The 13300-nt window shown below is 44.5% G+C and overlaps 1 protein-coding gene across 1 annotated transcript; it reads right to left on the bottom strand.

Annotated features, from left to right (window-relative positions):
- Positions 1 to 3822: 3822 nt before the first annotated feature.
- Positions 3823 to 11732, bottom strand: RRM2 (ribonucleotide reductase regulatory subunit M2). Its single transcript, XM_088444589.1, has 10 exons — positions 11407 to 11732; positions 11249 to 11326; positions 8997 to 9146; positions 7409 to 7525; positions 6193 to 6330; positions 5525 to 5615; positions 5019 to 5152; positions 4830 to 4934; positions 4434 to 4547; positions 3823 to 4336 (listed from the first exon to the last, which is right to left on the bottom strand). The coding sequence occupies exons 1-10, from the start codon at positions 11494 to 11496 to the stop codon at positions 4184 to 4186; spliced, it is 1170 nt and encodes a 389-aa protein (XP_088300715.1). The 5' UTR covers positions 11497 to 11732; the 3' UTR covers positions 3823 to 4183.
- Positions 11733 to 13300: the final 1568 nt, after the last annotated feature.

Genomic DNA, 13300 nt, shown 5'->3' with positions numbered 1-13300 from the left:
TGATAAAGGGAATTCCACAGAAGTAGCCCTTTATATGTACAAACAGAGCCTGCTGGAATAGAGTAGCTGGTTCGTTATCCTCTATGACCCATACTGCTGATAGTTCACACCAAAGCAGGAATAGTAACCCTAGACCAAGTCTCCATCTCTAGTGGCGGAGACTCAGGGTTAGAGACATCTGCAATCTCAGTCATCAGATGACATCTGAGAGAGTTGTGTGGACTATGACACCAGGGGACGCCTAGATGGTTTAGTGGCTTTCTCCTCCTGCAACAAGTCTGTAGAGCAGTAAAGGGAGCAGCCATCTATCCCCGGTGGGGGGACAGGAGGAGTCTGCATAGCAGTAATCTGTTGCGGCAATCCCTGAGGGAAAAAAAAAAGGCTGCTGTAGTAACCCCATACAGGGGAAACCAGCTCGCACCGTTAAGCAGCCAGGACCTGAGATGAAAGGAAGCCCAAAGGGGTTCCTGCACAGGGACTGGGTCATTATACCACCTAACCCATCCTGTACCATCTCCTCACAAAACTGCAAAATAGCAGAGCGCACATTATTGTCCCTCCCAGACGTAGCTTTAGAGCAAACATCGTACACAATACGGCACAGAGTATTTTTGCCACCACTAAGTGTAAAAAAAATATGTATATGCCACTCTATGACCCGGCACTTACAGCCTACCTCGGGGTACCTTGCTCCGGTGCCTTCCCAGGAGGACAACATTCCCAACAATATACACCCTGCAACAGGCAGGGAGAGTGTATGTATGTATGTGTATATATATATATATATATATATATATAAACACACACACACACACACACACACACATAGTCAGGTGCATAAATATATTGGGACATTGACAGAATTTTCATATTTTGGCCTCTATTCACCACCACAATGGCTTTGAAATGAAACAAGATGTGATTTAACTGCAGACTTTCAGATTTAATTTGAGGGTAATTAAATACAAATCAGGTGAACGGTGTAGGAATTACAACGGTTTCTATATGTGCCTCCCACTTTTTAAGGGGCCAAAAGTAATGGGACAAACTAAACAATCCTAAATCTAACTTTCAATGTTTAATACTTTGTTGCAAATCCTTTGCAGGCAATTACAGCCTGAAGTCTGGAGCGCATAGACATCACCAGACGCTGGGTTTCATCCCTGGTGATGCTCTGCCAGGCCTCTACTGCAAATGTCTTCAGTTCCTGCTTGTTCTTGGGGCATTTTCCCTTCAGTTTTGTCTTCATCAAGTGAAATGCATGCTCCATCGGATTCAGGTCAGGGGATTGACTTGGCCATTGCATAACATTCCACGTTTTAGCCTTAAAAACACTTTGGTTGCTTTTTCAGTATGCTTCGGGTCATTGTCCATCTGCACTGTGAAGCGCTGCCCAATGAGTTCTGAAGCATTTGACTGAATATGAGCATATAATATTGCCCGAAACACTTCAGAATTAATTCTGCCGATTTTGTCAGTCACATCAATAAATACAAGGAAACCAGTTCCATTGGCAGCCTTACATGCCCACGCCATGACACTACCACCACCATGCTTCACTGTTTTGGATCATGACCAGTTCCTTTCCTTCTCTTCCCATCACTCTGGTAAAAGTTGATCTTTGTCTCATCTGTCCATAGGATGTTGTTCCAGAACTGTAATGGCTTTTTTAGATGTTGTTTGGCAAACTAATCTGGTCTTCCTGTTTTTGAGGCTCACCAATGGTTTACATCTTGTGGTGAACCCTCTATATTCACTCTTGTGAAGTCTTCTCTTGATTGTTGACTTTGACACATATACACCTACCTCCTGGAGAGTGTTCTTGATTTGGCCAACTGTTGTGAAGGGGTTTTTCTTCACCAGGGAGATAATTCTTCTGTCATCCACCACAGTTGTTTTCCGGGTCTTTTGGTGTCTGAGCTCTCCGATGCGTTCTCTTTTTAAGAATGTTCCAAACAGTTGATTTGGCCACACCTAATGTTTTTGCTATCTGATGGGTTTGTTTTGATTTTTCAACCTAATGATTGCTTGCTTCACTGATCGTGACAGCCCTTTGAATCTCATATTGAGTCGACAGCAACTGATTCCAAACGCAAATGTCACACCTAGAATCAACTCCAGACCTTTTACCTGCTTAATTGATAATTAAATAACGAGGGAAAAGCCCACACCTGTCCATGAAATAGCTTTTGAGTTGATGGTCCCATTACTTTTGGCCCCTTAAAAAGTGGGAGGCACATATAGAAACTGTTGTAATTCCTACACCATTCAACCGATTCGTATGCAATTACCCTCAAATTAAATCTGAAAGTCTGCAGTTAAAGCACATCTTGTTTGTTTCATTTCAAAGCCATTGTGGTGGTGAATAGAGGCCAAAATATGAAAATTCTGTCAGTCCCAATATTTATGTGTATGAAATGTATAGTTAGGAAGGCAAATTACTGGTCCTGTCTGATGCTTGGGCAAGCTGCAGGAGCTTACTGCTCAGATACTGCAGAGTGCAACGTACAACAGTTCTCAAATACACATAGCTTTATATAAGATACTAGAAACCCTGACTACATCTGTAAGCAGGGCATGAATCAGAAAAGGTAGAAATGACAGTTTGTGGGGGGGGGGAAAAAAAAAAAAAAGCATGCTAGCATAAACCACATATAATACAGAGATGAATCTGCACCATGGCCCTATAATAGACTATGTAGACTGTCTGGTAGGCAATAGTGCAGGGGGACTGGGCACACGCTGGCCAGAGGGAGCTGCAACATTGCCACCAAGAAAATGGCAACCGGAGACCCGAGAGCAGCTTAGCATAGCCAGGCCGCAGTGGAAAGGTGTGCTGAGCTGAAAGGAGCCAGCTTTTACAGGGAAGGCAGCCTCCCCTGGTTGGTGATTGTCCTGGGATGCTGGACACGTGTCCTTGGTGGTCTAGTGGAAGCACAGGACTCAGTGCCTGGCTCCACCACCATCACGCCAGGGAGGTCCCCCAGCCGTGGAGGAAAGGCCTGCATCTCAGTAGGTCACCGCACGTGCTCACCATAGCACCCGGCCACAGTACAGGGTTCCTCCGAGGTCCCTGCTAGCCAAGACCGGAGGCCTGCCGAAAACCCCCAATCAGTACCGGCGTCTCAGTGCTGGCGGGATTGAGCAGCAGTGTGGATGTCCCCTGGACTGATTTACGCTGTCCACTCTGAAGAATGAAGAAAACTTCTTATAAAACGTCAGGGGCTGGAACAGCCCAACCACGTGCAGTGACCCAACTCCAGTCGGGCCTCCAACAAAACTGAGGTGCCTCTGGCCCGGGGGCATGGTATTTGAAGGAGACAATTTGGGGAGAAAAATTTTACTGTGGTGCCCGGATAACTCCATCACCTATACCCCAAGGTCTACCTATAGAGCCTATGGACCCTGAAGTAGAAAATTTTATTGTTCTTACTTATCCTTCGGTTCAGATGTGTGGTGTTTCACAGGTTTGGTCTACATATTTACATTACATTGACCATAAATAATTTGATGCTGAACCACCAACCTGAGGTACCCCCCAGTTTGGGAACCACTGGGTGGGTTAGTGGTTTTGTAATGTCACACTTGAGATCGTTACAGCTTTCAAGGTCACTAGACTGACCATAGAAAGATTATGCTTTCAAATATTTTATGTAATTTATTTTGACCAAGGATTTCTGGTGGTACAGTAGGCAAACTGTATGGTCTCAGCTTGTCATGAGGGTAGTTAAAAGGGCGTAGTGCCTGTGAAGTATTGTTAGAGATAAACTGCAACACTAGCCTCCCATTAGGGAATTTTTTAAAACACATTGGAGAAAAATGTTTATATAAAAAAAAGTTTATTAAAGTGCAAAGTTTATACTGAAATAAAATTAATAAAAGTAATTTACACTAAAAGAAAAACACAAAATGCCAACAAGCAGTTCTTCCCCTGCAGAGTACACAGCACCCTTTATAATACACCAAGCTGTACAAGTTTCTGTACCCATGAGTGTTTCAAGCACACACCTACAACTGAACTAGCATGTGTCATATTAGACATGAAATACCAGTCAGACTTTAACCATGCCTGATAAGGGCACATTTGTTAGCTTATTGTGCCAGACAAGTGTTCATTTCATTGTAGACCCACACAGGTTAAAATGCCCCTATTCACTGCACCTGAAGCAGCTAAGCAGTTCATTTAAAAGTCAGCATCTAGTGTGAATGTATGGTCTGATGTCTTTGCCATGACTCCCATCTTCTGGTATTCCCCAACCTTCTTCTCAAAGAAGTTGGTCTTTCCTTCCAAAGAAATGTTCTCCATGAAGTCAAAAGGATTTTCCACCTTGAAAATCTGGAATAAAAGTTGGTACATTAGTCCCTTCAGACATTAGGTTTACAATGCTATGCAGCATCTGGCAAGTTTCCAAAGACACCTAGCATGTAGTTACCTTGCTAAAGCCAAGCTCCAACATAAGACGATCTGCAACAAACTCAATATATTGCTTCATCAGGTCACCATTCATGCCAATCAGCTTTACCGGTAGGGCATCAGTCAAAAATTCCTAAAAAAAAAAAAAAAAAAACAACTAGTAAGACCATTAACCAGGTCTCTTCTGAACCTAGTTCTTTCAATTTATGCGTTTCTCATTAGCTTGGATGAACACATTTCAGTGGCTCTCAAACTAGGCCCTCAGGACTCCTGTTCACATTTTCCAGGTCAAACAGCAGAAGCACAGGTGTATTACTGACAGAATTTGCAACCAAATAATGCACAGGTTCTCAAATTACCAAGGCTTGCAGCAAAATGTAGATTGGGTTCTAACACTTAATAAAACCAAACATACCTGCTCAATGCCAACAGCATCAGTAATAAGCTCCTGGACCCGTTTTTCTGATGGTTTGTGCACAAGATGCTTGAACATTAGACATGCAAAGTCACAGTGTAAGCCCTGCAAAACAGAAGCGGTGAGTCAGTGAGGTAAAGCCCTATTACAAGGATCATATGTATGCAGACTGTTCAGAGCAATACCCACCTCATCTCTACTGATGAGCTCATTTGAAAAAGTGAGACCAGGCATCAGCCCACGTTTTTTCAGCCAAAATATCGATGCAAATGAGCCAGAGAAGAATATTCCCTCTACAGCAGCAAATGCTACCACACGTTCCCCTATAGAATGGAGACAAAATGCAAGGGGACTGGTAAGGGAGGTCCTTGATGAGCTCCATATAATTTAATGTAAAAGAGCAAAATCACACTAGAGACTAAAAGGGGACCATGCATCTGGGAGAGGGATAAAATTGGAACAAATAAATTACCAACCAATCAGCTCCTTATGTTTTAACCGCCTGCAAAATGTAAATTGGAAGCAGATTGGTTAGTACTCACAATTTTCTCTCCCATCTTAGATGAGGCCCCCAAGTTTAATTCTAAATGGTCAGATTAACATAATTGATACATTGCTCTATGAAGAAACATGGGCCTGCTGTACTGGCACAGGACACAGAGTAATGCAACTTGTGTCATGTTGGAAGTACTCACCATAAGTTGCTTGTTTGTCACCAATCCAACGCAGTGCCCAGTCAGCCTTCTTTTTAACACAAGGAAGAGTTTCAATTGCATTGAACAGGAACTCCCTGGAAGTTGACAGATAAGGTGTGAGTGTTTCAGACTGAGTGCTGTACACTTCATGCCTTTTGCCAGACAAGTTAAAGTGGAAAACATCACAGGTGAGTGACAACTCATGACATTTGCTATGTGAACACTTCTGCTTTTGTAAACTGCTAACACAACCTTTGCATCCATGAGCTTATCTACATCATGAAAACTCGCATTAAGATTGGGCTTTGTAATTTCAAATCGTAGGTTTTGCTGTACATATGTACTAGAACTACATCAGCAGCAATACCTTAAATTAACAGACCACTACTGACCCGGGGGTAGTGAAGTTACACGAGCTGTACAATTTGTCACTGGTCCCATTTTAACTGCACAACCATAGAGATACAGTAAAAATCAGCAATGCTGGCATTATGACAAGCGCCAGCAGTATACATTACATTTAGTTGAATTGCCTGCTAAGTTTTCATGCATAAACTACTAGGTGTAGTTTAATAAACCAAGATGAACTTTGTAAAGTCACAAAAGCATTAGCCCCCTGCTGCATCAACATGGTAGGGAGCCAGTTACATTAGCTTGTAGTAAGGAACTTGCCTTTCTTTGGGATCTTTGATGTATGTGTCAATAAGAAGACTGTACATCTCTGAATGTATGTTCTCCATTGCAATTTGGAAGCCATAAAAACAGCGAGCCTCAGTTACTTGCACTTCTTGACTGAACCGCTCAACCTGGAATGAATATTAAAGGTTTAAAAAAAATAAAAAAGACATACCCTGGTTTAAAAAGCTTGCTTCAGATCTAAAGGATATGGACTGCATTCAAGTGGTTTGTCAATATTAAATTGCTAGAGCTCAGAAACATGTAAAGCTGCATACACTATGATAGCGTTCCCGCTAGGCTGTTTTAGCGGGGCGCGGCGCCCTGCCCTCCTTCTGGAAGGCAAAAAGCGCCCTGCCCTAACAGCCTGCGGGAGCAGTCTTCACCCGCGGGTCGCAGTGTCCCGTGGGTGAAGAAATGTGTGGTGATCCGGTCACTGCCGGAGAATAGACGCCGGGCGCATGCGCTCTGCATCTATTCTCACTGTCTGCAGGGCTTGGGGGCTGCCCGGCGTGTCTGTAAGTGCTGAGCACGCCCCCAAGAGTGACGAAAAGGGGACGCGTCTTGTAGACACGCCCCCTTTCAATGACCACGCCCCATTCTCGCCCGCGCGCCGAAGGCGCGCGCAAGATCGTGCCCTCTCTAGCTCCAGGGACCTGCCTCGCGCCGGAGCTAGAATGAACACTATATGATCTGCAAAACCAACAATAACGCTGAACGATTTCCCTTCAACTTTCTGTAGTGCAGAACAAACGATATTGGGTGTACACACTTAAAGATATCTATGATGGATATCTATCAGAGAAGTCATCCAGCCACATCTGTGTACATGCAAATAGTGATAAAATTGTCCAAGTTGGCTTGCATGCATGGACGACCATAATAGTTATCGACCATGCGCATTCGTTGGTCGTTCAGTGCATAAAACGATAACGATCGTTGAACAATATTGTTCATAGATAGTCTGTACGCACCTTAAGAGTCCACGATCTAGGTCACAAGTCTCACCTATCAATAAGCTAATTATGTTTACAAACATTTGGTAGAGAACTGCACCCTCAACAGATTTACATGAGTAGCAGCAAACCAATTGTCAAGAAATAGTTTAGTTGGAGTACGTAGCAAAACAGTGCAAAGACCTAAACACAAGTCTGGTTTTAAAGCCATATTTCAGAATCTAAAAGCGCATAATAAGGTGGATAAACTCACCAAGTTCTCATTTACAATGCCATCACTGGCAGCAAAGAAAGCCAACACGTGTGAAATAAAGAACCGCTCCTCATCCTTCAGTGACTCCCAGTGCAATAGGTCTTTGGAGAGATCCACCTACAACATTTCAGTGCATTAACATACCAAGTTGCAGAATTAAAAACACCTGACTAGATTTGTAGGTTAAGCGATTCTGAAGACATTCACATTTGAATTTACCTAGCCAATCCATCCATCTAATGGTGATGTGATTAGAACCCCACTCCCCAAGTGTTATAATCTTGTTTGTTGGAGGCAATCACATGGCTTGCCGATAGTCACAGTCTTTTGGGTGTATATAAGCTTCAGTCCTCTGTCCTGTTGACTGGCGGCTACTTCCAAGCATGTAGAACCATTGTTTGTTCCCAAAAAAGGCAACCGCATCTGTAGAATTTATGCAATGGCAGAGCCCTGGTAACCAATTCAAAACACTAATTGCCATCTCTACATTGTGCTACAACTTTTAGTTCTAGGGGGATGGATGCAGGTCATTGATGGCCAGCAACTATTGTTTTGAGTGGCTTTTTAACCCCTGTGCAAGGAGTATTGAGTTTAGCTCTGCCCCTGATATGATCATGAAGCCCACCCCCTTCCTTGGCTCATCTCCCACTGATCACCATCAAAAGTGTGAAGGACCATAGATTGAATTGATAGCATGAAACAACTGATTTCAGACCCATTAGTTACAATTCCTATACAAGCATTAAAATGTTTGTGCATAAACCTTGTACTTAGATTTTAGCATGTCTAGGGTCTCTATAGATTAATTAACAGGCCATTGCCATATCACAAGAAATTATTGGTGCAGGCAACTTACAGTACAGGTCCATTTTACTGGTTTTATGCTATCAGAAGAAGGGATTAATTTGAGCATGGGGCTCATACTTTGCAAGCTACTGTATTTGAACAGGTAGCTTTTACCTCTATTTTAATGAGCTCCCATTTTTTATTTCCACTATACAAAAGTAACTTGTCAAGTTAAACTCTGAAACACAGTAACGCCCATATCCATTTGACCTTAAGAGCCCCATTCATCAGGCGGCAGTCTTCCTAATCCTAGAGGAACCACCTATTGGCAGCATTGATTATCAACAATCGAAAGATTCTTAATGTAAAAAAATTCCTGATCCAGATCATAGGATTTCACTAATGCCCCAACCCCAAGGATCAGGGAACAGACACTCAATCCAATTAGCCATGAAGGGTTAGAGTTGCGGCTAACTAGGAGCCATACTTTGCATAATTTTGCTGAGCCCTATGGTACTGGGAGCACTTCTGCTGATTTGGACTGCTGTCAAGTGCGCCCATTGTTGCGATAACTCGCACTCACATCCCATGTTACTGGATTGACCCCAATCCGTTGTTGATGTATGGGGCCCATTAATTACGAATACAAATCAGATTGTGTAAAAACACCAATAAATGTAATGCAAGGACTAAAAGTTTAAAGGGGAAGCTGTTTCTTGAGAACCCAGTTACATTGCATAACTATCAAGTTGAGTAGGCAAAAACACCCTCCATACCAACAAGCACCTAGGACTCAGCTCACCTCCTCTGCAGTCCAGAAGGAAGCTTCAGCCTTCTTATACATTTGCCAGATGTCATGATACTGGATTGGGAAGATGACGAATCGGTTGGGGTTATCACGTAGGAGGGGTTCATCCTGAATATTTAGCTTCTTCTGTTCTTTAGTTTTTACCTGTAGAAAAGCTTCATTAGTCAGGGTAACAGACCTAGGACTTTGAGAAGTGATTACCACATCACTGATTATAATTCAACAATGATTTTAGGCATTGCCCTTGTTATAGGAGTTTAATGACAACCACATACCATTAGACTATGTAAATCAAATTGTAAGCCACCAATGTTCCCAAATTGATAGAAATTGTTTTTCTATTAGATGCTAGACTTGCAATGGTTGTCACCATTGCTTGTTTGCCTCCATTCAACCATGCACATATGTTGTGCATGTGCACTAAATTGTAAAATATAGTGGCAGCACTTCAAGTTGTATTACTGCAATATACAGATCTGCATGTTACCTAGGGATAGTAGAATCAGTGGTCTTTTATCAATCTGTGATACAGGTTTGGCATCAATTTAATAGACATGTAAAAATATGGGATCCAGCCAATATAAAGACAGTTGGGATGTCAGTGCTTAGAAATCTGGAATCCTGACACCTGTCAAAATCCCAGCATCGGCATCCTGTTGGTACATCCTGGGAGTTAGGCACTAGTGCAGTGGTGGGGAACCTATTTCTGCCGAGCGTCATTTTGATATATATAACATTTGCGGTATGGATGGTACTCATTTGATGTTTCAACTGAAACATCAGTTATATGGTTTTGATGTTTAACCCTGCAATGTTTTTGATTCAAGGGTTCATTACCATCGCAAGATTTCTCCCAATGTTTTTCCCTGCTTTTCCAATATTTTTTGTGTGTGTAACACTGTGGTGCTGTCACTGCCAGCTGGCTCACCTTGCATTATAGTCAGTTACAACTTAAGAATAGAGTACAAAACACTGACTGGGCTATGGCTGCTGTGTGCATGCTGCTACCGGGGGAGGTGGCCGACAGTGACTCTGGTCAGCCAATTAGCAGCAGCACATAGGACAGTCCCACCCATGGCTCACTATCACTGTTCAGTGAACATTGGTCGGCTGATGGGGTGTCTGGCTGCTTCAGCTATTGGTAACTGAGCTGTCAGTCTCAGTCAGGCACTCACTGCATGTGCACTGTGCATGTGACAGACCTAGCGGTGCCAAGTGTCTGCCGTGACATCATTGGTGAGGAGCCGGGAGGGAAGACGTGAGGAAACGGGGGCGATTCAATTCAACGCGAATTGAATAGCGCCGGGAGCTATTCAATTCAGTGTGCTGTGTGGTCAGAGAATGTTGGTCATCACGCCTTAAGGGTGTTAACCGGCATTCTGCCCAAAGTGACGGGCGCGCGGCTGTTGCGTCACGCTAAGCAGAAAAAAAAATATATACATAGTTTGCCTCCATGAAGATAGCCATAGTGTAAGCTTATTATAAAAGTTTAGTCTATTTGTTTAAATACATTTTGCTTAAAAAAAAAAAAAAAAATTCCAGAGAACCAATGTTTATATCTAAACAATGTTTTAGATTCAATGTTAAAAACATTGGTACATCCAATGTTTTCTTTCAATGTCCCCTCCCTAATTTGCAGGTCCTGTACAGGTCACTCCCTCTCCATGTGAAGTCACATGGGACAGGGCCACAATCACCAGTGATTACAGCAATGCCCGAAGCATCATGAGGATTGGGCAAAAAAACTTGGTAGTGGTTTACTTATTCCCCAGTGGCTTTCTGGGGAATAAGCCACTACCAAGATTTTTTGCTCAATAAAATAAAAAAAAAAAAAAATATGGACATGGCACAAGGATTTCTTTGATGCCTGTCCCTAATGTTACCACCAAGAGCAAATAAGCCTTTAAGTGGCAAACATTGGGTCATTATTGCCTTCTCAGGAACGGCCCCCACTGCCCAATACTTACTAGCAGCAGTGTCACACCACCACTCCGCTGGCTAATGGCACCTACAGTCAGGAGCATAACAGCAGTCACCAGGGTTATGGACCGTCCTGTATCAGGCAGTGATAAAACACATGAGGGGTGTAGGACTCCTAAAATAGGGGAGGCCGTACCCCGCGCTATCAGCCCCCTCTCCCCACAAAGGCAGCACTTTTGGCGCCAGGATGCCCCGATCTAAGCTCACTACCCCGACTCTACAGTAAGGAGAAAACATGCTGGGACTAGTAGGAGAGTGAGACTCACCATGTCGGTCGGCGTTTCCTGGAAGATCTTGCGGGCGGCCTTGTTGGCCAGGATCCGGGTGTTGCTCAGGGAGGGCGGCTGCAGACACGGGAGAGAGATTGATTACACCGTACTCACAGCGAGAATGCGGCACCGGCCGGGAGTGCGGAGAAACTCACCGTGTTCTCTTTGTCCACCAGCGTCAGAGACTTCATGGGGGAGAGGTTCTCTCCGGAGACTGCTCCTAGGGGCTTGCGGGAGGCCAGCATGGTGACAGGGAGAGCGGGTGGCACAGGCGCGGGAATAGGTGTGTGTATATGGACTGTGGAGCAGCAGGACGCTGTGTATACTTAATATAGATGGTGCAGGGTAGGGCAGGACGCTGTGTATACTTAATAAAGATGGTGCAAGGTAGGGCAGGACGCTGTGGTGCCAATCAGCCAGGGAAGCCGGGTGCCGATGTAATGCGCGTACCGTGCAGGGGAAGACGCGGCACAGCTGCCGGTGACTGCTATTTATACTCAGTTCGCATTTGGCGCCAGGGGCAGATCAGCCAATCAGGAGGCAGCCTGTGCCGGTGCCCCGAGGCCGGAGATTCAGCGGCAGCCAATCAGAGGCGAGGACGGAGTAACAGCTGTTACCTAACGCGAGCCCGAAAAGTGCGCCCTTTTCTTCTCACCCCCCTCACTGACACAATAGCCCCTCTCACATACACATACATGTACCATGCTGCTGTATCCCATACATGTGGGTAACACACCGCTTATATGTGAACCAGTGGTGCAGAACGTGTATATCGGACATATGAGGCGCATGATGATACCTCCCTCTCTTTACGGTACGGGCGAGGTATCAGACGTTGTTACACAACTACTCTGCTACTTCCCCTGTGTTATGAACCCCCCCACACGGTGTACATGTAACAGGGCTTGTGCGTGTGTCAGTATGGGCGTTATACACCGCCATGCACCGGACTGTCAGTGTCACAGCAGCTGCCGGATCACGCAGTCTGAGAGCGTCAGTACTTAGTAGCGGCATACATATTACTAGCTGCTACACACACCATCTCCCCCGTGCCAGGTAGGTCTCTCCGTGAAGGGGATTTAGACACTACCGTGCCGGGTACGCTGTGTCACGTGACTGGCTGCGCTATCATATTCCGCGCGGCTCTCTCCCCCCTCCCCCTCCTCTCTCAGACCCCGGCACTTATTTTTTTGGGCGCGCCCCGTCCTCAATGTTACTGTATGGGTGAGAGAGAAAACCCTGCTGCCCGTCACACGCCTCGTCCAATGGGCTGAGGCGGCTGAGCGTCACATGATCCTAGCATGGCTTCACTCACACTGACGCCACTGAGTGATTCGAAGGGTTTCCCGCGCGTTTTATTTACTGCAGTGCTGTGTGTGTGCTGCTGCTGCTGCTGGGAGAGCCTGAGGCTCCCATAGCCAACAACAAAGAGAAGAGGCTGCAGCAGCGAGTTACATATACATGATAACCACCTCGGGACTGCAAGTCTCAGCACGTCCTGGCAGCGCCATTGATATCACAAGAGCTGGAGGGCGATGTAGACCGTGTGCTCTATGGCTGTTATGTTGTTCCTAAATTATTATTTGCTGGGGGTGAAAACACACAAATAATAATAACTTGGCACAGCACCACACTGCATGGTGGATGGGTCTGCACTGCCTGGGTTTTCATAATTTGAAGTAAAACAAGTATAATGAGAACATGGATACTACAAGCTGCTGCCACTTTAGCATTTATTTGCCCATTGAGCTATTTGTCACCAGGCACATATCTCATACATAGCAATTAATAATAATAATAATAATAAAAAACTACCACCATTGGTAAATGCTAGAGACTATTTTCTGGGGGGAGGGTGAGGAGAACATACTGCAGACTCATGGGCAGGTGTTTTTGGGAGTGTATCTGCTGTGTCACTACTTCCATCTACTCACAAAAAAAAAACAGTCAGGACACAGCTTGTATTTTCCGCATGCAAATTTATATAATCTGTTCAAGATTCCATTGTTCGAATGGCCAATTTGCTTTTTTTAAAAAACAAAATAAAAA

This window comes from Taudactylus pleione, unplaced genomic scaffold (genome assembly GCF_031769625.1).
Source record: "Taudactylus pleione unplaced genomic scaffold, aTauple2 ptg000367l, whole genome shotgun sequence".
Lineage (NCBI taxonomy): Eukaryota > Metazoa > Chordata > Amphibia > Anura > Myobatrachidae > Taudactylus > Taudactylus pleione.
This window is presented reverse-complemented; position numbering and strand designations above follow the sequence as displayed.